The sequence below is a fragment of the Ictidomys tridecemlineatus genome, chromosome 6 (genome assembly GCF_052094955.1).
Source record: "Ictidomys tridecemlineatus isolate mIctTri1 chromosome 6, mIctTri1.hap1, whole genome shotgun sequence".
Taxonomy (NCBI): domain Eukaryota; kingdom Metazoa; phylum Chordata; class Mammalia; order Rodentia; family Sciuridae; genus Ictidomys; species Ictidomys tridecemlineatus.
In genome coordinates, this window is record NC_135482.1 from 170,416,247 (window position 1) to 170,442,827 (window position 26,581).

Here is a 26,581-nt window from a genome sequence, read left to right on the forward strand (position 1 = left end):
TTGAACTTATTGATTATTTAGAATACACTGTTTATTTCCCAGATATTTTTGGAATTTTAATTTTTCATTCTGCTCTTGATTTCTAATTATGTTCCATTTTGTGAATAAAGAAAATTTGGTAAATTAAAATATTCTGTGGCCATGTACACTTAAGAAAAATATCTGTTTTTGTTTTGTGAAGTACTGTGAGGTACTCTCTGTATATGTGTCACGTGCAAATGGTCCATAGTAGTGTTCAAGTCATCTACTAACATGTTGAACTTCTGTGTGGTTGATTCATTATGAAAATTGTGATTACTTTTGTCTCTTACTATTACTGTAGGTTGACTTCTCTCTCTAATTTCATCAATATTTGTTTCTTGTATTTTTGAACTCTGATATTTGATGTATATAAATTTACAATTTTAATCTTCTGGTGATCTGATACATTTATCTTCATATATTGTTCTTGGTATCTAAGGTAGTCTTTGATTTAACCTCTATTTTGTTTTATTAGTATAATCATTCCTGTTCTGTTTTGGTTAGCATTTTCATGGAATAGCTTTTTCCACCCATTCACAGTGAACCTGAGTGTCCTTAAATTGAGTCTCTATGAACAGACATTCGCAGCATAGAGTTGTATAATTTTTCTTAAATTCACTCAGCCCATTTGTCTTTTGATTGGGATGTTTAGTACATCTATATTTTGAGTAGTTACTGACAGGGAAGAACTTCCTTTTGCTACATTACTGTTCTCTGTTTGCCTTATCACATTTTACCCTCATTTCTTCCCTTACTGATTTCTACATGTTTAGGTAAGTCTTCGAGCCCTTTCCTCCTTCATTTTTACTTATTTCTTAAAGTTTTTTTTTTGTGTGTGTGTATATGTGGTAATCATGTGAATTATTTAGAGTTATTACAATCTATTTTAAACTAAACAACTTTGATTCCATACAAAAATTATACAACTTTGCAGCTCTATAACACCCACACTCTATATAATCATTAGTTACCTTATATAGTGTGTAACCATTAACATATTTATATAAATATTTTTTACATTTTTTCTTTTAAATTATACACAAGAAATAATTGTTGGCATAAAGTCATAACATATAGGCTTTCATATCTATATAAATGTTTACAACCAAACTTTATATTTTCATAAAGATTTGTCTTACTATCTATATCCTTTCTTTTCAACTTGATTGACTTTTTATAGCATTTCTTGTACATTTGGTTACTTTGATCTTGTTTAACTGAGAAACTTCTCCATTTCTGAAACTTTCACTGAAAATAATATTTTTAAGAGTTTTCTTTTTTTACTCTCAGAACTTTGAATGAATATATCATCTCACTGCCTTCCAGAATGCAAGATTTCTAAGAAATCTGTTCATCATCTTATAGAAACTCCTTTGTATTATTGCAAGTACCTTTTCTCTTGTTTCTTTCAAAATTTTGTCTTTGATTTCCAACAGTTGGATTATAATGTATATAAGTCTGTATCTTATTGACTTATTCCAGTTGGAGTAGCTTGAGCTTGAATTCATACATCTCCTAAAATTTGGGAAGTTTTTTAATCATAATTTCTTTAAATATGTAGTCTGTCTTTCTCCCTACCCCCTCCTTCTGAGAAAGAGAGGCTCCCCCAAGCTCTTTTCACTACCTTTTTTTTCCCTTTAATTTAGCAATTTCACATGACCCTCAGCTTTGCTAATTCTTCTTAGATTATTTTGACTCTTGAATTCACCTAATTAAATTTTTTCAGTTCATCTATTTTATTTTTCAACTTCAAAAATATTCTCAACCTCATATAAATTTTTCTTTTTAATAATTCCTGTTAGTATACTTTTGTTCATAGAATATTTTCCTGATTTTGTATACTTGTCAGTCTATATATTCCTTCAGCTCATTAAACATATTTACAATAGTTGATTACCAAATCTGCATTTCTTTATGATTGGCTTCTGAACTTATTTTGTTTCTGTGAATGGACCATGTTTCCCCCTTTCTTTGTATGCCTTATAATCTTTTATTGAAATATGAGCGTGGCCATCTCTCACAGCCTTTACTGACCCTCTTTGTACAGAAAAGATGTTCACTAATCATCATGGCTTAAAGACTCAGGGAGCTATCAAACATTTTCTGGAGAAGAATTTTCCCTGTGACTGTGTACTTTTATTACAGTTCTGTTTTTGCAGCTGCTTTTAAATATTCAAATTTTCCTAAGAGTCACAATTAATCTTCTCACAAGCATTGGATTCCTATCATATTCGTCTGTCCATAATTTCTTGCCCCAATCACACAATTCTGCAAACCCCCTACATCTCTGTTATGATACAGTGCCTGCCACTACTTTCTATAGTCTACAATCTGTTAATCAAAATTTGCTTCCATCAGTACACTGAGTCAGATAAGACAGAAACCAGTCACTGTGGCAGCTACCAGGCAAGTGAGAATGTAAAAAGTCCAAAGTAAGAACTAGAAATTGGAGTTTCCTACTAACCGTGAATACTGCACTGAACTGGGGAGGATGCAGGGTAAGAGCAAACAAAGTGCCATGGACTCACTCAATTGTTGAGTAATTTTTTTCCACTAGGTATATAATTCTTTATTATAGCTTACCTGTTTTGCAGAGTGTCATGTATTGTCATTTATTCAGTATTTCTCTGAAGAAGAAAGGCTTGATGATTCATGACCACCATCTTGCTGATACTACTTTTGGTCGATTTTTAAATGGTGTTCTTTTCCAAAACAAAATAGTTATGTTATCACACTTATTGAATTCTACATTTTGTGTGCGTGTGTGTGTGTGTGTGTGTGTGTGTGTGTGTTTGTCTAGAAATCTTTCATACTTTTGTTTAGATGTTTTCCTCATTTTCTTCTAAAACATTTGAGATATGTATATTTAGTGAGAAAAAGTTTTAATTACTTTCGTTTTTATGTTTAATTAACAAAAGTGTATTATGTAGATACGGATGCATTTATTGCACTATTCCTGTCTTTCTCATCAATCTGCAATGGTAACTCTGTTACATAATGTTGCCATATGTGTGTGTGCAATGTGATTCTGCTATTTATTTGACACAGGGATATAACTCTGGGTCACTACCATACTATTTTAATTACAATAGCTTGTTCAATTCAAAATTATCTTGGGTCATTTTATTTCTTAATTTAACAACGTAAGTTTATGAGCTACCTTGTTATTTCCATGAAAATAATTTTGGATTATTAGAATTAAATTTTATTGAAATTGATGGAATAACAGAGACTGAAATAAAGTCTTTATGAAGAGCCCATCAACCAATACCATTTCACTTTATTTAGGTCACAAATGTCATTGAAAAACTTTTATATCCTTTGCAATAGATGACATTAAAATATCTTAATTGTAGTTTGGGGGTATACCTCAGTCGTATAGTTTTCTTAGGATGCACTATGGCCTGAATTTAATTCCCAGCAACACACACACACACACACACACACACACACACACACTTGTCATTATAAAACACAATACAACTCCATGAAAAATAGGTTAATAATTTTTATATGAAATGAATAATTATAACCATTGTACAGCTAAGGAAATAGGCTTTTTGCAAAGTATCTCAAAGCTCTCCAAGTGTTTTGTCCTAATCAAAATCCTCTCCCCATTTGTAAGAAACTTTTATCCTGACTTTTATGATAATTATTTTCTTTTCCTTTATAATAAAGTTTCATTACCTAAATGCTACAGCTGTTCTGATGAACAAATCAGTTTCATTGATTACTTTTGTAATATATTTTAAATCACTTTTAAGCTACAGGTACCCCCTTTATCTCATTATTTTTCACATGTAATTTATTTTGAAGAAACCAAGTCATTTGTATTGTAGAATTTTCACCAGTATAAATTTTTATTGAATTCCTTTGGTATAGTTCAACATGTTGGGTATAGAGGCTTAACTGAATTCAGCTTCATTTTATTCATTCAGTTTTAACTGATGATGATATTTCATCATCTGGGTAGTTACCTTTCTTTGTGTGATATTGGCCATCATTCCTGTTCAGATTTATTAATTCTTTAGAAGATGCTAAATGGTAATCTAACCCCAATATCCCTCCATCAATTATCAGATGATCTATTTTTACTAAGTAAAAACTTTTCCCATTAAGGTTTAATAACATAATTATCAGTTTACAAAAAAAGGACTAAACAAGTACTGGATTCTTTCCCTTCATTTATCAGTTTTCACAATAAGCTGATATTCTATCATCCTTTAAATTTTGCCAAATCAATTTGTAAATTATAACCATGGACTTGTGGACTTAAAATACATTCATTTGTGCTAATGCACTATAATTACTATGCTTACTGATACTCAAACTGCCTGTGGCCAATAGAAATCTCTTCAATTTACCTCCTGAATTCTTTTAACAATTTTTTATATCATCCTTATATTTGATATCACAAAATGTTACAGTACAATCATTGACATTTCCACATTGTGGCTAATGAATATTAAAGACCACTGTCTTGACTTTACATGTGCTCAGTGCTATTGGCTTGATCACTGCATCAAAGCTACTAGTATATAGAACATATGCCATAGAATAGAATATATACTATATAGAGAATAGAATATATTTCATAGTATATATGGGTATATATATAGTATAGAATATATACCATAGTATATATGGATATATACTATTCTCAAATATGGGTATGAGCATGAGTATGCATGTGCATGTGCACAGGTGTGTATTAAGTACACACTGATCATGTCCAATTCAAATTCATAGCCATAAGCTTTAACTTAAGTTCTTCTATTTTATATCTGAATCTCCTTTATAAAATTCAAGTCTGGATCTTTAAGCATATGGGGTAAAATTATCAGAATATTAATAAATTTACTGCTATTTTATCTAATATTATGCTACAGTTTCATAAATACAGCAATAATGTGACAAATACTAATAATTACTGCCCTTTTGGTTTTGAATTTTTCAGAGCATGGAGCCATTATAATTTATGGTTATCTGTATTTTAGTCTCTTTAGCTGTGATCTCTCCTATCAATTTGGTGGCCTAATATTTATTCTATAGAGGATTATTCAGGAGGGGATAGGGAAATAAGAGTTCCTGATATCTTGCATATTAAGAGTTTAAATATAGTCTCTATACTTAATCTCCCAGGAACAAAATCATTGTTCTGGCTGAGCCACTTAGATTTTCTCCTGATAGATAGTGACTAGAGTCAGATGATGCAAGATGTTTACATTAAGAGACCATTCAGATTTAGGGCTGGGGTGCTAAGGTGGGCCACATTCTGATGACTAAGAAAAGGAAACAGTTTGAGAGAAAAGTGAAAAGACTGAGTAGATACACAGAAAGTAGCAAAAACGGGGGTCTATGAAGTTGAGAGTCAAAAGAAGCAGCCTTGGTTATTTACCCTACTTTGTCATTTATAGGCTGTCTAAAGTCTCTATTTCATTTCCTGGCCTTGTATTCAGTTGACTTTTGTTGTATCTTGATCATAATTATTTTACCTTGAATATTTTTGTAAGTTCCCATCTGAACATAAATAACGTTCACACAGCATAAACCGTGGTTTTTCAGAACTACTCTGCTATGATAGAACAAAACATTGAAAGGGACACTGCAAACAAAAACAAACACATAAACCGACCCCCACCCCATATTGACAATTGGCACTCAAAACACATCTAGACCTAGTTTAAATCCAAATTACAACATAACCTCTTCTGAACTCTCTTTTAGAAAAGCCCAACACTGGCTCTGGAATGCACTCTCCATTGCTGCAGCAACTCATATCAATCTAACACTTCTGAACCACAGCTGTTTTGTCATCTTTTGTCTGTAGGTTTTGATACTTGCATATAAGCTGGCTAAAGTAATTTTTATACTTAATTTGTAAATTAAAGAACTTGGGCTGGGGATATAGCTCAGTTGGTAAAATACTTGCCTTGCATGTACAGAGCCCTGGGTTCAATCCCCAGCACCACCACCACCAAAAAGAAAAAAAAAGCTTGAATTTTCTAATAAGTTCAGTAAAGTGTAAATAACTACTATCTTTAAAAATCCTTGCATCAGAGGTTATGGCTCAGCAGTAAAGTGCTTGCCTCTCACATGCGAGGTCCTGGGTTCTATTCTCAGCACCACATATAAGTAAATAAAATAAAGTTATTGTGTCCAACTACAACTACAAAAATAAATAAATCCTTAATTATCCCTAAGAAAAATACACAGCAAAAACTACATAAAAACACCTAATGAATATTAATTGTATCAGTAACATGGATTAAATTTTCAAAGACTGCACCTGAAATAAAGTTGGCAGAAATCATTGTTCAAAAACACCTAATAGTATCTTAAAAGAAGTGAAACTACATTGCTCTAGAACAATCTAATAAATTTAACATGTTGATTAATAAAAGGAAAACTGAATATAAAACATTAAATAAAGATGCAACTCAAATATATTTCATGATTAACTGAAATTTAGTGTTTTTATTTTCTTTTAAGATGTGAAAATAATGTTACCTAAATTCAATTTTATTCCTGCTATACTCATAAGTAAAATGAAGTCAAAAGCCATGAGATTTATTCATCATAACTACCATTTCTTGAAAAGATACGTTTATCATGTAAATATCCTGTGTTCTTCACAAGGGTCTGACAGTTTTTCTTCTTAGAAGACAGGAGAGTAATGTATCACGTTAGAAAAAGTAGAGAAATGGAGGGAGAGAGAAAAAAAGAATGAACAAGAGTACGTGTTCAAGAATGAGAACTTGCGAGCTGGGGATGTACTTCAGTGTCAAGAATACACATCTAGATGCACAAGGTCCTGGATCAATCACCCTCTCCCTCACACACAAATAAAAAGATAAGACAGGAAAGGACGTGCATTTCTACAGTTTAGGGTAGAGAATAACATAGAATAAACCTTGGCTGAGTATAATTACAAACTCGTGGATATAAATGGTTAATTAATGCAGGGAATCATCATCACAGAATATAAAATTTTACCTATTCTTATTTTCAAACTTTATGTCTACCAAAAATTAAAATGTCTTATTCAGGTAGAAGGGGAAAATAATAAATATTATCTAACAAAATCTAAGCTAGCAATGACAATACAAACATTACAATATTTCCTATTTCAAGTGACAATTTTATTCATGGTAGGAAAAAAATGCCACAGAAGCTTAGAAAAGAAAGCATTAATTTCACTTATGGACCCTGAAAGAACATTCAGTGATTAATTATAACATTGGAGAGAGAAAAAAAGAAAAAGAATCTATGCAGATGAAAGAGTTGCACAAAAACAAGGAAATGTGACAGTGCAAAACTTTGTTTACATGGTTAAGGAAGGTCTTCTATAGCAAGAAGATAGAGACTATTTGAGTCTGGAAAGCCTAGTTATAACCAAATTGTGACAGATACTGAATGTTTTTCTATTATACAGCAAAGGTTTTTGGATTTTGACTGGCAAAAATTTTATTTTGCCAAGTAATGGTATTTAAAAAACAAACAACCTAAAAATCTTCCATTTGCTATCCTTTCATAAGGAAATGTCATTCTAACATTGCAGGGAAGGACATGAAAATTATACCTACATAGCTTTAAAACTATGTACTAAAATTCTTTGTGTACTGAAATGTTATAAAACTGTATTTGGCTAATTCAAAATGAACATAAAATATCAAATTCCAAAATTTCAGTTCTAGCATAATCATTCCTCTAAAAATTCATTCATCTTTCTGAACTGATTATCAGTGGGGACATGTTTTTATTTCTCTGTCAACTTAATTCAGAATATTTGAGGTATACTTTGAGAAGCCCAAGAAAAATGGTTCTCAATTACTCAGAAATTTCTTCTACCTTCTCTCTGTACTGATGAGTAAAAATTAAGTAGGAAAAAGCTCAACTGTTCAACCATGGAAAATACTGGAAAGTAGGTAATACATGGGGATCATGCCTGCCCAACATAGAATAGTTGAAAAGTTATATGAGAGTAATTCCTTAAAACCCCAAATTATCACAACAGTCACTTAACAGCCAGTAATGTTAGCCTTAAATCTTAACCTAATTTCACCTCTATTTTGGATACTAGAAAACCTAGTGTAGAATTTGTTAGTTTTCATAATAGTATAGGACCCATTACTAACATTATTACATTACTAACTTTATTCCTTGCTTCATTTATTTTATCTTTGACCAGTTATGACTTTTTATAAATTTTAGGAAAAATATACATAAAAATACAATGCACAAAAGGCCTGTACAGGGAATGAAGAAACATTTCAGATTTTTAAAAGTAATGCTTATTTTGTTTAATTATAAAAGTAACACATTCCACAAAAACATGAAAATATAAATAACTGGCCTTCTTGCTTCTCAATAGCATATAACCACAAGAAAATCAAAAGAATTTTAAAAAAGAAAAATAGGCCATCAAAAAAAACCAGCGATAACTTTGGTATTCTTTGGAATCCATAACTAGGATTCCTCCAATTATAACTAGATTGATATTTATGCTATCTTGGAAGATATAAAACATAGCTTAATATTGATAGTATTTGGATAATCAGCCTCCAAATTAATATTATTTTCATAAATTATTAATTCTCACCAGGTAATTATAAATACTGAAGTTTAAGGAGAAATATTTTTAAAAATTGGATTTTTACCTAAAACATTTACATTGTGTTATTAATTATAAAATAAATAAATTTAGGAGAAAAAGCTATTTGAAAGAAACAAGTGAGCAAATTTTAAATAAAGTGAGTTTGAGGCCTCAATGTGATGGAAAATGCCCATGCCAGGCAGCTCAAAATCTGTCTAGAATTCAAAAGACACAGAGTTTAACTGTTACAGGAATTAAGTAGAAATAGGAAAAATATTAACCTTTCAAAAATGTGTAAATATGAGTGAGAGGCATTTAGGAGCAGGTAGGATTAAGAATAGGTATATACAACCATTTCTGATCCAGGTTTTAGATGGGTATATGCCCTCAAAAGTGATTATGATTAGCAAGTCATTTAGTCTCAATTCCTACTATACTTGCATATTTTTTCATTATAACAAGTAACCTTGAATTCTAATTCTTGGTTTTTATGATTTTTTTGTCCATGAGACTATATAAATTCCTTTGAGGTAATTATCAATGTCTTTTAAGTCCTAGCACCAAGGATGCAAACATTTCCTCTTCTATTCTGAATGAATAAACAAAAGTATAATTTTGTACAATCATTAAGATAAGTCTAGAACAAAGGTATTTGAACTATAGGCACAATCTGTGACCAAGAAGTAGTTTTTAAGTTTCTAAGAACCTTTAAAGTTTGTTTTGGAACATTTTCTATTATACTTCATAGGTAGAAGTGATAATAATAATGGTGACCGCATCAGTATCTAGTGACATTTCCACTCTTCTCAAAACTCAACAGCTTTCTCATACCACACAAGATAAGGCTGAAGACTCCTTTTCTCTCCTGGCCTAATATCCAGCTATGTTCCTTTTGATTCACTTTGCTCAAGCCACACAAAACTGTAATTTTTTCATTTTTCCAATTTTTCAATCCTGCCACTGTATGCCATATGCATTTTATAATTCTGGTTTTATAGGAACACTGGAATGCTCACATGAAGTCCATTTCATAGAAAGGAAATTAAGATTCAGAGTGGCTCCATAACTCACAAAGGCCATAGAGCATAGTATTGGAATAGGATTCAAAGTGATGGGATTCCAGAGGCTTAGTTACTATTATGGTCTTCCCAAGCAGTGCAGAGAATAACAGAACAGGTACAGGAAAATAAAGTGAACAGGAAGTAAAAAGCAAAAACAATATACAGGGCTGGTAAATCCATGAACCACCTAAAATGGCAGCTAACACCACTAACCACCCATAGGATCACACTGATAGTGATTATCCCTTTCTGAAGTTTAGAAATAGCCATAAAATAAAGACTTTCTAAAAGAAATATTACTTCAGTTATTTTCAAAGCCACTCTCTCAGTACCGCTATGTAAATTAAATCATCATCACAGTGAATTTATCTTTTTTGTCTCCTCATTCTACTTACGCTGCTGTTGGGAAGAAAACGATAACTTCATAATTCCAGTTTGTTATTTCTCCACATTTTTAATGCCTTCTTAATTAAGGATTCTTACATTACAAATGCTATATGAGTAAGAAATTTCACTCACAGAAGCATTTCTCAGAAATTTTAGAGAATATTGTTTAATTAACATGATATTATAATACTAAATACATAGTTGTTCTGATAAGACTGGAATTAGAAGAGTCAGAGTTTCCCATTCAAACACCTTTTCAAAGTTCTTCACTTTCAAAATCTACCACTGGCTTTGTGCAAAATTCCACTGAAAAAAATGAGTAATGAGAAGGCATATATCAAAAATCTTATTAAAAGTTGTGGACATAATGTCTTTTCATTCCTTTGGCAATATCTACTCCTGTAGAATCACAATTTATGCCATGATTAATAGATACATTACAGGAAACTAAAATAATGAGAATAGAGAGAGAAATCATACCTTCTATCAATAGCTCTTGTCCATGACTGCCAAGAAGTGTACGAGATAGGAATGGGGCAAAGTCTACAAAAATTTCACGAAGAAGAGGAGCAACTTTTTCTAAAGCTCTTTCAAGTTTTGCAGTGATGCTGTTAAAATTAAGACATAAAAACTAATAAATATAATTCAATATAAAATGTTGAATAAACTTTACTTCTAAATTAAAATCTTTAAAAACCATAAAAATCCAATTCTAGCCCAAGGAATAACAACAAGCTTCATGTAGAAGGGACACTACAGTTTCACATACAGTCACAGGCTACTCATAGATTGCAGCTGAAGTAGAAAAGAATCTACCTGCAAGGGCCAAAGACTGCTCATAGCTCTAGGAGTATCAGGAAAATGAGTTCTTATATATCCTGTCTATCCATTGAAAAAAAATGGTTCAGAACACGTCCTATGTGGTCATTATGCCAGTTACAAAGAATTTAACTGTTGCTTTCAAGAAGGTATTACCTGAAAAGCTTGAACGCTAAGGAAGTAACTGGAATTCAGTTGACTTACTTACCCAAAGTGGGCAATTCCCACTTCAAAATTCCACTTTTATCAATCCCTGAATTAATATTTATATTGTAGACTACTGAGTTAATGTCCTTATTTAGGTACTATATGGAATTCTTGAAAATATTTTGAATGTTACAAGAAAAAAAAGATGAAGAAAATATTACTGCTTTGGCAAGTGAATAACTTGGTAACAGATCTCTCTCTCTCTCTCTCTCTCTCTCTCTCTCTCTCTCTCTCTCTCTCTCTCTCTCTCTCAGCATGTGCTTTAGAGTAAAACTGCATGGACTGAAATTCTAGCTCTGCTGTATGTTAGCTAGGTGACCATGGGAATATCAGACTTCCTATGTCTGCAAAATGAAGATGATCACAGCACCTAAACAGTAGGGATCAAATAAGCTAAAGCGTGTTAAATTGCATTCAAAAGTATCTGGCACAGAGTGAGAGGACATATAATATGTTAAGGTTTTTATAACTGATAATTTGAATTAAGCACACCCATATTTATTCTAGCAAGATGTGACTCTGATATAATAAACAAAATCAATGTAATAATAAAATTAGATAAACACACCTTCTACAAAGACAAGTACAGTAAAAAATTAAACAATGCTTCAAAATAATACATTTCTGTCTAGATAACATTTTTATTTCTGTGAGGAAAAGCTTATGGATTAAAAAAAAGGTAAATAACCATGGAATAATTTGCAATATATTACTCTGGCATTTATTTTATTTTTAAGTGACTACATAGGGACTAGGGGATAATCTAGGATGCCTACTTTCCTAACTTGGAAATGGCATGTGTTGAATCTTTGGACACTCACAAGTCTCACCATTAGCACTTCTATTTCTTTTCGCCTCTTATCTGGTCAATACCTTTAGAGAAATGAGCAAAGATGGAAAAAAAACATACACTTGGAAAGAATATTTTGGAAGGACAACTTTGGGCAAGAAAGTGACTTGAATGGGACTTGGCAGACTTGATGAAGACATGAGTTTTCAATATTCCCTGTCTACTATTCTTACTAAAGCTAGCATCTGGGTTAAGAGTTGGTATAAATCAGAATCACCCAGAGGGTCTGTTGAAAAAGACCACTAGGCCCACCCAGATTCTGATTTAGCACATCTAGATGTAACATGAGAAAGTGCATTTCCATCAAATTCTCAGGTAGTGCTGCTGCTGAATCTCTCTCTATATATTTTTGACTTTTTGTAATTGTAGATGAACATCAGGCCTTTGTTATGTTCATTTATTTTTATGTGGTGCTAAGTACTGAACCCAGTGTGTCACATATGCTAGGCAAGCCCTAAAATAACTGTTCTAACAGAGTATTTGCTGTTAATAAGTATTAATGTAAAGGTTACAAAAAAAAAAACAGGCAACCTGAAGGCATAGAATAATCATATTGTAGTAAATTTCCTCTGACTTTCATTGAATAAAAATGGAGATTCTGTTTTGGATATATTATTTCATAAATTTCTTCTAATCTCCAGGAATATGTCCTACACTACACAGATAAACTAATTCCATCTACTAAACAATAATAAGAACCCAAAGAGTATGTGAAAAGCAGACAAATCTAGATAATTATTATGTGTTTCTAAAACTTAACTCTTACTCCAGCATTTTTTTAAGATAAGTAAGTAAGAGTAAAATTACTTTAGAAAATTCTGGATTCAAGGTGGTTCACAAAAACTCTAGTACTGGGTTCAATATTCTATTATCAAATAAAGGCTCAGATTTTTTTTCCTAGTTTAAAACATTTTTTCCTATTTTAAAGGTTCTAAGTGATTTGGAGGCTTCGGAACTGCAAAATTACTATGCTTAGTGATTAGATTAAATATAAAATAAAAACTTGAATTAATCTGAGCAACTGTTCATTTTGGTGTGTATGAATATGTAAGTATAAAATTGCTTTGACTTCAGGGAATAAATAACACTTTTTTTGTGAGTAAAACCTTACAATAATTTTTTTGCCGATATTTTCTCATATAGTTTAACAGAATGTTAAATGTTGGGCTTACATATGATTAAATTTTCATTTAGGGAAGAAAATATGTAATATTTTACTCAGCAAGAGAACAAAGATTTTAAGTACAGAGAATCATTATCAAATAATACTGCTAGATTTCTCCATCAAACAACAAAATATTTTAAATGAAAAAGTTGCACTATCACTTTTTATAGTGAAGAAACTGATCGTTTGTTGTTTGTGTTAATATTTGCAGATTTCACCTAATGATTTCAAAAGTTTGATTTACAAAAAACTTTTCATAAAAAGTTTATAATCTTTACCCTTATGCAATTTAATTTATGAAAATAAATAATATAGACATGAACTTCAGCTTAAAGACTTCCTCCTAGTAAATAAAGATTATCTACCATGCTAAAAAAAAAGACATGTTGTTTGTTATTTCATTCCTCTTCTCAGACAAAAAAATGTAAAACTCCATTTTTGAAGACCATGACATATATTAGAAAATTATCTCTTAACATGTAAAATACAAATTAAAAACTATATTTCTATGGGAGAACTCCATGGCATTAAGTCCTAGAAAAATAAATGTATATCTCTCTAAAACAAAAACAAACAAAACACAAATAAAAAGAAAGGAACAGGGCTAGAATAATTCAGTGGTAGAGTGCTTGCCTAGCAAACATAAAGCCCTGCATTCTATCCCCAGCACTGACAAAATAAATAAATTAATTAATTTTTAAAAAGTAACATATAACAAACAGAAAAAAGACCAAAGTATTCTTTAGCCAGTTATTTTTGAAAGAAATATAAATATGTTTTACTCATTTTAGGGAAAATACCAAATAGTAAATTTTCATTTTTCTTTGAAAATTTATTCTCATGTATTCAAAGACACTCTTTGCAAAGAAATAATAGCAAGATGCCCAAATGGGGGAATTTGCCCTAACAGTATTTGAGTGAATTTCAATGTGTTCCTCAGTACTTAAGACATTTCTTGGCCTTAAGTACAGAACTTATAAGTCCAGGCTGAAATGCCTACTACTTAAGCCTCTTATTCCACTATCCTCACTCTACTTTTTAAAAATCACTTTCAGTCACACTACTGAAGGTTAGGATGTTTGCTTGGTGACTGTTTTGACCTGGGCTACTTTTCTGGGTAGCAAGTGTACTCTTTCAAGAAAGAACATTACTGATTCCAAGAAGAAGATTCCCCTTTGAATTTTGAGAAATATATCAATCACACTAAGAAAACTACCAATTTGAAAAAAAAAAACAAAGGAAATAATGATGTTTTAAGATTAAATTCGACAGCTTTAATGCATGGATTAAAAAAATATAACTGAATAGAGCTTATTATTACAGTGCTTGAAACACACAATTATGTAATGGTTATTATCTGTATTGTTTTATCTACACAATTAATTAAATAATTTTGTCTTCACAATTAAAAAAAATTAAAATCAATATTACTGTAATTTTGCCATGAAATAAAAAGGAAGGGCATAGTCCCCAATTCATTCTATAAAACTAGCATCACACTGATATCAAAATCAAACAAAATACACATTAAGGAAAGAAAACTACACACTAATATCCTCAGTGAACATAGACATAAAAATTCTTAAGAAAATATGAGCGATACACACTCAATATTACATTAAGAGGATTCTACACCATGACCAATTGGATTTTACCCTGTGTATGCAAGGTTGGTTCAATACATCCAACTCAATAAATATAATTCGCCACATAAATAAAATTAAGGAAAAGAATCACATGATCATCTCAATAGACACAGAAAACGCTTTTCACAAAATTCACATTAAAAATACTGAAGATACAAGAGATAACAAGCTTACCTCATCATTATAAAAGCTACATATGACAAATCAAAAGTCAATATCATGGTGAACACAACATTTCCTCAATAATTAGGAATAAGGCAAGGATGTCCACTCTCACCCATCCTAGTCAAAATAATCCTTGAAACTCTAGCCAGAGCAACCAGGCAAAATAAGAAAATTAAATGAAAATAATAAGTCATACTATTGCCATCATATTGTTTACCATCAAGAGGGCTCATAAACTCAGCAAAAGTAGCAGGATACATGTTCAATACACAAACATCAATAGTTTCTTATACTCCAATAATGAATCTGCTGAAAAAGAAATCAAGAAAACTACTCCAGGGCTGGGGATGTGGCTCAAACAGTAGTGCGCTCGCCTGGCATGCGTGTGGCCCGGGTTCGATACTCAGCACCACATACAAACAAAGATGTTGTGTCCGCCAAGAACTAAAAAATAAATATTAAAAAATTCTCTTTCTCTCTCTCTCTCTCTCTCTCTCTCTCTCTCTCTCTCTCTCTCTCTCTCTCTCCCCCTCTCCCTCTCTCTCCCCCCCCAAAAAAAAGAAAAAAGAAAACTACTCCATTCAAAATAGCCTAAAACGAACTAAATGCTTGGATATAAATCTAATGATAAAAGTGAAAAACCACTAAGATGAAAACCATATCAAACACTAAAGAAAGAAACTGATGATTATCTTAGAAAATGAAAAGATCTCCCACATAATTGGACATGAATAATTAATATTATCAAAATGGCCATATTACAAAAGTGATACACAAGTTCAATGAAATCCCCATTAAAACACCAAGGACATTCTTCATAGAACTAGCAAAAAAGTCCTAAAATTCATATGAAAGAAGAAAAGTTCTAGAATAGTCAAAGTAATGCCTAGAAAAAAAAATGTAATGATGGAGGCATCATAATACCTGATCTCAAATTATTCTGTAAAGCTATAGTAACAAAAAACAAACAAACAAAAAGATGGTATTAACATCAAAACAAACATGAAGATCAAAGAAACTAAAGTCACAGAGAAAAACCCACATAGATAACAGTCCTCCAATATTTGACAAAGTTCCCAAATACACATGCAGTAGAAAATATAGCCTCTTATACAAATGGCTCAGGGAAAACTAGATATATATGTGTGTAAGAATGAAACTAGACCCTATCTCTCCCCCTACACAAAAGTCAACTCAAATTGGATCTCAGACCTAGGAATTAGACCAGAAACTCTTCAACTGCTAGAAGAAAACATAGAGTAAACACTCTAAAATAATGGTGCAGGCATCAACTTTCCTAACAAGACCCTTAAGAAAGAAATAAAACCAAGAATCAATAACTGGAATGACATGAAATTATCTTCTGCAGAGAAAAGGAAATAAGAGCATAAAGAAATAGCCTACAGAATGGGAGAAAATCTTTGCCACCTACCTTTCCGAAAGGAGATTAATATCTGGAATATATAAAGAACTCAAAACACTTCATACACACACACACACACACACACACACACACACACACACACACACACACATACACACACCAATGAATAAATGAACAAAATAATTAAAACATATTTCTCACAGAAGAAATTAAAAATGGCTAATGAGTATTTGAAAAAATGTTCAACATTCCTGGTAATCAGAGAAATGCAAATCAAAACTGCACTGAGATTTCATTTCACTCCAGTTAGAATGGCAATTATCAAGAATATAAATAATACCAATGCCAGTAAGGCAGTGGGGGAAAAGGTACACTAAGAATTGGTGGGATTGCAAATTAGTATAACTGCTTTGGAAAAGAAATAAAGATGCCTAAAAACAAAAACTGAACCATCATATGACCCAGCTATCCCACTCTTCAGTATTTAGCCAAAAGAACTAAACTCAGCATACTCTAGTGATATACACATATCTATGTTTATAGCAGCAAAATTCACAACAGAAAACTTATGGGTCCAGCCCAGGTACCTGTCTGTCAACAGACAAATTAACAGAGAAATTTGGGTATATACACATAATGGAATTTTACTCAGCCATAAAGAATGAAATTACTCATTTGCTGGTAAATGAATGGAACTGAGAACATAATGCTTAGTGAAATGAACCAAATTCAGAAAATCCAGAGTCAGAAGTTTTCTCTCATATTTAAAAACAAGAGAGAATTTTAAAGAATAGATCCCAAGAAAGTAGAAGGGAGATCAGGGGAGTAGAGGAAGAAAACTGAGGGGGAGAGAGGAGGGACAGTAAAGTGAAGGAATGAAACTGACCAAATTATGCTATGCTCATGTATGAATATATAACAGTGAATTCCACATTTATATATACCTATAAAGCACCAATTAAAAACATAAATAAGGAGAGGGAATACCAGTAGATAAAGAGAGGAGGGGATGGGAGGAAGGAAAGTAACTAGTGATTGAAATGGAGTAAATAATATTTCATGCATATATAAATATGCCCAAATGAACCCACTATTATTTATAGTTAAAATGAACTAATAAAAACACAATTACACATTGTATTTATCTGTGCAATTAATTTTAAGAAATTATATGAACAGAAAAATAATTATCTGTGGGAGGAAATAATGTTTGAAAATAATTATCATCAACTCTTACCAAATGTAAGATTTGGCCTCAAGATACATCCAAGGTCGTGGTGATTGTGCACATGCTAATTATTAGAAAGAAAATGATGAAAAATTTCCTGCTATCTAAGAAGGTGTTTTTTCCAATGTTATATGTATTGTAATTCTACAAAACTAATAATCACACTTGTATTTAGAACACTGTATGCATTTTAAATTCTATTATAATAAACTCCTTTACAATTGTGGTATTTCAAAAAATTTTAATTATTTTTATTTCAATTTTTTATATTCAATATCTTTAGCATAATATCATAAATATAATAAACAATTTGATTTGGTAAAGTTCTTAATTTGTTAATTTCTTAAATAATATAAAAGAATAGGTAGTTATATAATTAACTGTAGAATGGGTATAATTAGGAAATCTAAAATAATAATAATAATAATATCTTTACCTAAAGATAAAGGTCAGTTATAAAAGAAATGAGTTTATGAGTGAATTCCATGGTAGAGTTTTACTAATCAAATGCTCCTATGTAAATGAGAAACTGCAGGCATAAATAAATTAAATGGTTTGCTTAAATAAACATAAATGGAAAGACAAAATTAGGAGACTATTACTGACAGAAAAATAATATAACATTAAATTCTTAATCAACTACATAACTAGTGATTGACTAGCATTGACCTTAAACATCTGGTTTCACTTAACTTGTAATATAAAGTATTTATAATATAAAATATAATTTAACATACTAGATATCTGATAAGTAAATGCCATCCTAAATCTAGAATCTGTGACATAATGGCCCACTGATAGTTTTTTAAACTCTAAGTTTCTAGGATTGTACCTACTAAGAAAAACACAAAGCTGAAATAAAATGCCTCATTATTTTATTCCATTATAATCTTATAAATTTAAAACTGACAGTTTCTCTTGATTTCTCCCAAAGAGAATCTTGTATTTTTGAGTGCCTAATATATACATTAAGAAAGTAAATGAAAATATAGAAGATTAAAAACCTGAAGAAATGGAGCAAACTACATGCATTTACAAGTATATCAAAATCAACCCAACCATTATATGTAACTGTAAGACAATAATAAAAACATAAAAAAAGAAGCTAAACAGAATTCATTAATATGTAAGAAGTTTACTCCTTTATATGGTAAATGAAATTATAAACTAACACTTTTCAAGTTTTAAGAATATGATACCTTTTAGGAATATGTTCATATAATTACAAAAGCAATTTGAAATGCATTTTTGTGAATTGTTAATAGCATATTTTGTAGACTGAAAATAAAATAATATGTAATGCAACAATTCTCTCTTTCTAGTCAATGAGTAAAATAATGTAGTTAATAAAGTTAACTACAGTGAAATTAAAATGCTAGGTATAAAATAAAAATTTCCTACTATATAAATTATTAAAGAAAATTTAATGTTATAGGAGCTGTGATATCTGACCAAGATTCCCCTTTAGAATAGAGTACTTTATTCTCTGGAAAATTCTGAGGAGGATTATGGAGGGATGGCTTATAGCTGAGTCCCTCCCTAGAAAGGAGCTGCTCTCCCAAGGTGAGGCCCTTCATTAGGAGCAATCTGCATTCACACTCTGGGCAATGAAGAAATTAAAATACCCAGCTCCTTTGACTCAACTGAGGACATCACATCTCTGGAGGTCATTTACAATTTCAGAACTTTCCCAAGGATTGACCTGGGACTTCTTTTAAAATTGTATCACTTTTCCTTCGGACCAATTTCCTCTTCCTGCTACTTAATAGGTAGTATTATTAAAAAAATATAGAAAGTTGTATCTCAGAATCTATTTCCTGGGGTAGTGGTTATTAAGCATGTTTTATACAATATTTCTTTTACCTAATGTTTTTGAAAAAAAAATAAGTTGAAACATCATCAACTAACAATTTCAACTTTTAAAAAGAAAGAGGATTTCTATTTCTACTGAAGATAAAGAAAACTAGAGTTAATTCCACAATAATTACAAGAAAAATCCAAATAATCTAAAGAATGACAACTCTGCTACTCATCAGAAAATTGAAGTTGCCAGGAAACCTGCTAAGAAAGAAATGAAACTCCAATGAGGTAGGGTTCAAGAACTTGCTCATCTGGGGCAGAACCCAGAAACCAGGGAACTGGGCACCTTATATATGCTATGCTAGCAATCCCAGCAGCTATGGAGGCTAAGGCAGGAGGATTAAAATCCAGCCTTAGCAACTTAGCAAGGCCCTTACAGAACTAAGAGAGATCTTGTCTCAAAATTTAAAATAATAATTTAAAAAAGGACTAGGGATTTGGCTCTGTGGTTAAGTGCCCCAGTGTTCAATCGCCAATACCCGAAACAAATAAAAAAACCCTATAAGGTTTTTTTTTAGGAAAGAGCAAAAATAAGATAAGGAAAGAGGAAGAACACTGAATAAAACTCTGACAAGAAATTTAAAGGCCTGGTACAGTGAGAGTAACTAAAATAATAAGAAAACATAAGCCAAGCTCAATTCCAACTCCAGATTAGAATGACTCAATTCCTAAACCTAAAGACTTAGCACAACCAGAGACAGGACCATTTCAAGCATAAATATTACTGCCAGTTAATACTATCTTGTATACAATGTCCAGTTTTCGACCCAAAATTAAAATACATAAGGAAGCAAAACATCACTAAAAACAAATGACAGACAAACTAATACAGTTACAGAATCCTTGGTAAATCACATAATGGAATTATCACAGAAAGAATTTACAATAACTATGATTAACATGTTAAGAGCTAATGAGTACTTGAAAAGGTAAATAGCATGCATAAACAGATGTGGAATTCCAGGAAAAGTAAAAAATATATATATAAAGAAACAATGGTAGAAATAAAAAACAGTAAATGAGACAATAGGCCTTCAATTGGCTTAAAGATAGTCTCAATAATTCCATGGAAAGAATCAGTGAATTTAAAGATAGACTAATATCTACACTTTCCATGTTTATTGTAACACTATTTCATAATAGCCAAGATATGGAATCAAACTTTAGTCTCTATCAATGGATAAAGGGATAAAGAATACTTGTCATGGGACCAGGTTATAGCTCAGTGGTAGAGTGCTTGCCTCGCACATGTGAGGCAGTGGGTTCGATCCTCAGCACCACATAAAAATAAATAAATATATTTTTTTATAAAAAGGAAACATGGTTTATAAGTAAAATGGAATACTATTCATCCATAAGAACACATAAAATTCTATCATGTGCAATAATATGTACTGACCTAGACAATGGTATAATAAGTGAAATGAACCAGAAGTACAAATACTGCATGATCTCACATATAAGTGCAATCTAAAGAAAGCCAATCTTAATGGAAAGTAGAATGATGGTTGCTAGAGAGGGGAGGATATGTGGAAAAGGAATAAAAGAGGTTAGCCAATGGGTAATAAATTTATACAAAGAAAAAATAAGTTCCAGTGTTCTACTGCATAGTAAGATTCTTTTAGTCAATAATAATGTACTATGTTTCAAAGAATTTTGAATAGTTTATCACAAATAAATAATGAATATTTGTGGTGACAGAAACACTATTACTCTTATTTGACAATGTGTGTATGCATGTGTGTGTATACACACATACACACACACACACATATATATACACACACACACATACATACACACATATATGTACATATATATCCATAAATTTGTACTTTGTCAATTTGCGTAATTATTGTCAAGTAAAAGATAAAACTTAGAAAAACTACTAATATCCCACCCAATTAAACTTTTACACCTCTTTATATTAATGAAGAATTTTAATGATAATTCCTTGACTTTCCCTCTTTAAACTTATCCACATTTTCATGTTTAAAGCAGATTTTTCACAGATCTATTAATGAATCCTACTTTTACTCAGCAATAAAAGAGAATAAAATCATGGCATTTGCAGGTAAATGGATGGAGTTAGAGAAAATAATGCTAAGTGAAGTTACCCAATCCCCCCAAAACAAATGCCAAATGTTTTCTTGATATAAGGAGGCTGATTCATAGTGGGATAGGGAGATGGAGCATGGGAGGGATAGACGAACTCTAGATAGGGCAGACAGGTTGGAGGGGAAGAGAGGGAGCATGGGTAATTAATGATGGTGGAATGTGATGATCATTACTATCCAAAGTACATGTATGAAGACACAAATTGGTGTGAATATACTATGTATACAACCAGAGATATGAAAAATTGTGCTCTATATATGTAATAAAAATTGTAATGCATTCTGCTGTCATATATAAATTAAAAAATTACCTAAAAATAATCAATTTAAAAATATCTATATTTTAATTGGTGATATTAGACCATCTGCATTTAAAAAAATTACTGATATGATGTATCAATTTGGTAGTCAGTTTTTCAAATGAAGCTATTATTTCCATGTGTTCTTTTTTTTCCATTCTAATTCTTCTGTTGAGTGAATGTAGTACTTGCATATTATTCTATTTTCTATTAATATTGGTTTATTGTTTACCTACCTTCAAATATTTTAAGGGAATTATCTATGGATTATAAATATAAATATTGTAGATATCATAGGCAAATTTTAATATCAGTACACCATTTTGTGTGATATTAGATGTTTATAACAGATTACACTTAATTCAGAAAATCATTAAAAATCAATTAAAGCAATATAAGACATAAAAACAAGTGCAAGGGGCTAGGGTTGTGGCTCAGCAGTAGAGCAGTTGGCTAGCATATGTGAGGCCCTGGGTGGTAGAGTGCTCACCTAGCATGTAGGAGGCCCTGGTTTGATCCTCAGCACCACATGAAAATAAATAAATAAAATAAAAGTATTATGTCCAACTGCAACTAAAAAAATAAACATTAAAAAATAGTATAATACCATCACAATCAAAACTACAATAAATGCTGAAATTAAATATTTCAAGGAATGATAAAAATATTGATTAAACTGGAAAAAATAATACAATGTCAATTCTCAAATTTAATGAAAGTTTCAATATAATCCTATTTGGGGCTGGTGTTGTAGCTCGGTGGTAGGCATTCTTGCCTAGCATATGTGAAACACTCAGTTTAATTCTCAGTACCACATTTAGATGAATAAAAGTAAAGGTCCATCGACAACTAAAAAAATATAAATATATATGTGTGTGTGTACACACACACACACACACACACACACACACCCCTAATTTAAATTTTGGCAGTCTCTTTTTAGAAACTGATAAACCAATTCTAAAATTTATGTGAAAATGCAGTAACCTAGAAAAGTCAAAGTCATTTTTAAAAAGAAGAGAATGAAAGGATTTAATTATATGATTTAAAGACTTACTATAAAGTTATAGTAATGAAGACAGTGCAGTACTGTCATAACTACAGTAAATACGTAATGCAACCAGAATGGAGTCTAGACCTACACATAGGTGGTCAATTGATTTTAAACCAATGTGCCAAGGAAATCCAGTGGTCCTGAAACACTGATATACATATGGATGAGAACAAATCCCAAATTTTACCTCACTATAAACAAAGAAACTAAATCAAAATAGATCATAAAAGCAAGAACGACACAACTTATAGACGAAAACAGGAGAGTATCGATAAAACTTTGGGATACGTAAAGATTTTAGGGACTTATAAAAGGCAAAAGTCATAAAAAATTATTTGAGATAATGGATTTTAGAAACTTTCTGCTAACACTTTTAAGGAAATGAAAATGTAAACCATACAATGGAACAAAGGATGATGGAATGTAGGTACCTCTTGATGGGCATCTATGAAGAACATATTAATTCTTACATAAAAAAATATTTGTTTTTTAAAAAATAGCAAACCCATAAACACATGGAAAAAATACACTAACTGATCATTAGGAAATTGAAAATAAAACCAAATGATAGAAATATGATTCTGTAGTCATTATAAAATTAAAATGAAAAGGACCAACAACATCAAGTATTAAGTAGAATGTGGAAAACAGATCTTTTAACATATTGCTGATAGGAAACAATGATAAAACTAGTTTTGCAAGAAAGCTCATCAATTTCCCATAAATTTAAGCATGTAGTTACTATTCAAGTAGCAATTTTATTCTTGGTTGTTTACCCAGCAGAAGTAAAAATATTATGTCCATGACAAGATTTGTGTACTAAAATGACCATAAAATTAATATTGTTTCAAACTAGTAAACACTTGGTGTCTATCAATAGAACAGACATATAATGAACTCAGCACTGAAAACAAAGAGAACCCTCACAAAGATATGGGTAACACAAAAAATACTGAACTAAGTAAAAGACAAAAACAAAATAATTTTAATATATGACTTCATTTACATGAACCTTGAAAATGAAATCTAAGTTGCAAAGCTTTTTTTGTTTTTTAAAGTGTCTGCCTGGGCAAGGATTAGGCTGAATTGCAAATGAATCACAAGGGAACTTTCTGGGGTATGATAGATATGTTCTACATCTTGTGATGGGTTTTATGGGTATATAAACTGATTACAACTAATTAAAATGTATAGTGTGTTTTTTATTGAGTTTAAGCAACATAAACAAATGATCTCAATAAAATTGATCTGAAAACTAACTTGAAGAAAAAACAAACTAATACAAAACATTAAATTTCTGAGTATATGTTAAGTGAGAAACATAAGATTTTCATACAGTAAACCAAAAATCATTATTGGGATAAGTTTAAAAAAAACTATAAAGATATGAATCACCATTTGACCTAGCCATCCCTCTCCTTGGTCTATACACAAAAGACTTAAAAACAGCCTACTACAGGACACAGCAACATCAATGTTTATAGCAGCACAATTCGAAATAACTAAACTGTGGAGCCAACCTAGATGCCCTTCAGTGGATAAATGGATTAAAATAAAAAGTGGCATATACACACAATGGAATTTTACTCAGCAATTAAAAAGAGAACAAAATCATGGCACTTGCAGGTAAATGGGTGGGTGTTGGAGAAGATGATGTTAAGTGAAGTTAGCCAATCTCCCCAAAACAAATGCTGAATGTTTTCTCTGATATAAAGAGGCTGATTCATAGTGGGGTAGGGAGGGGGATCATGGGAGGAATAGATGAATTCTAGATAGGGCAGAGGGATGGGAGGGAAAAGAGGGGGCAGGGGATTAGCAAGGATGTTGGAATGTGTGATGGACCTCATTATCCGAAATACACGTATGAAGACACAAAATGGTGTCAACGTACTTTATATACAATCAGAAAATGAAAAATTGTGCTGTATACATGTAATAAAAACTGTAATGCTTTCTGCTGTCATTTATTTTTTAAAAACATCAATAAATAAAAGATATGAAGGAATATATGGTACTCATAATTTGGAAATCAAAATAGTGAAATGAATCTACAGATACAATATAATCCTAGTTACAAAAAAACCTAAAGATTCCTTTATTATAAAAATTGTGAAGCATCAAGAATAGCTTAGACTCTCTCGAGGATAAAGAACAAGGTAGAAGACAACTTAACCCATATTGTTCTAATTATGGCACCATAGTAGAAGAATGAACAAATAAACAGATGAAACAGAATTGACTGTAAAACCATAATAAAGAATGTATGGACAATGATTTGTGATGGAAGTGACACAGTGTAGGGAAAAGAAGAGTCTTTCAAATAAAACATCCCTATTACCCCTACCTTACTATAGTCATAAAGTCAATTCTAAATGGTTTATAATAAAGTAGTCAGAGATAAAGTAGGGAAAATATAGATAAAGATGCCTTATACAATATAATTAACAACTTCTATTGATCAAAGTGGAGTACAATAAGAAATGATAATAATCACAGAATGACAGAAAATATATGCATGACAAATAATCATTAAAGGGCTCCTATCCAAATTGTATAAAGAATTTTTCACAATTAATAAGAAAAAGATAATCCAATTATTACAAAGTGATAGACACTTTAACACACAATTATGAAAAAAGAAAGCCAAACCACCAATAAATGCATTTTAAAAATGCACCAATTGCATTACTAATGAGGAAAATGAAAATTAAAAATATAAGAAAATGTCACTATGTTTACACAAATGTCTAAAATGAAAAAGTGACAACTTGAAGTCCTAATAAAGATACAAAGCAATTTAAATTCCCATATTCTGCTGCTGAGTTAGTAAATTTGTATAATCACTTTAGAAAATCATTTGGCATTATCCAGTAAAACAGAATATATACAAACATTATTAATCAGCATATGGGTTGGTTTTTACCCAACCCATATGCATATTAACATGGTGTATATCCACATAATAGTGCATCCATAATAATTACAAGCTGCACTGTTTATCTATAGAGCAGAATTGTTTGTAATAGCTAAAGATGGTGAAGCCCATAAATATATTATCAATAAAATGAATTAAGAAACTGCTGTACATATATGTACACACAGGAACAGAAATGGAATAAGAATGAACCAACTATTGCTGTATGCAATATGGATGAACTTCATGTATATAATACTGAAGAACAAAAAAACAGAGAGAAAAGAATAATTACAGTGTACTGATTCCATAGGATTAAAATTTTGAAAAGGACCCAGAACAGTGACTAGGAAAGAAACTAAAGGTGGAAGATACTGGAGTTCTTGTTATATGTTATTTCTCAATTTGGATGATGGTGACATGAGTGTGCTCCTTCTCACTGAGTTATTATATTCTGTGTTATACTTCTAAAGAGAACTTGAATACATACATATGTGTACATGCATGTATGAATGTATGCACAATTTAAGAATGTTATTTAATGACAACAAATAAGATTTTTTTTAATTTGGATTACAATGATACATATTATGAACAATTTGACAGAATTATTTTTAAAATATTTATTTAAAACTCTTATCAGCAAAGATACTCAGTTTTATCCTGTTACAATTTGCACATTTTTAATCTTTATTGTAAACAATAATGTGTTATCCATCAAATGATAAAATCAATAATGTTTTAAAAATCAGACAGTTATCTGTTTATACTCTGAAATAGAAGATTTTTAAAAACTAACCAAAAATAT

General features: G+C 31.0%; 1 protein-coding gene across 5 annotated transcripts in view; it reads right to left on the reverse strand.

The window, feature by feature from the left end:
• The window catches only part of Nbea (neurobeachin), a 603,852-nt gene that overhangs the window by 339,046 nt on the left and 238,225 nt on the right, over positions 1 to 26,581 (reverse strand). For 4 of the 5 annotated variants that reach the window (XM_078016116.1, XM_021730370.3, XM_021730357.3 and 1 more), the window contains one exon: positions 10,546 to 10,673. The exons of the other annotated variant lie outside the window; for it this stretch is intronic. In XM_078016116.1, coding sequence (XP_077872242.1) covers positions 10,546 to 10,673 — 128 coding nt within the window. The remainder of the gene's footprint in view (positions 1 to 10,545; positions 10,674 to 26,581) is intronic. 5 annotated transcript variants of the gene reach the window in all.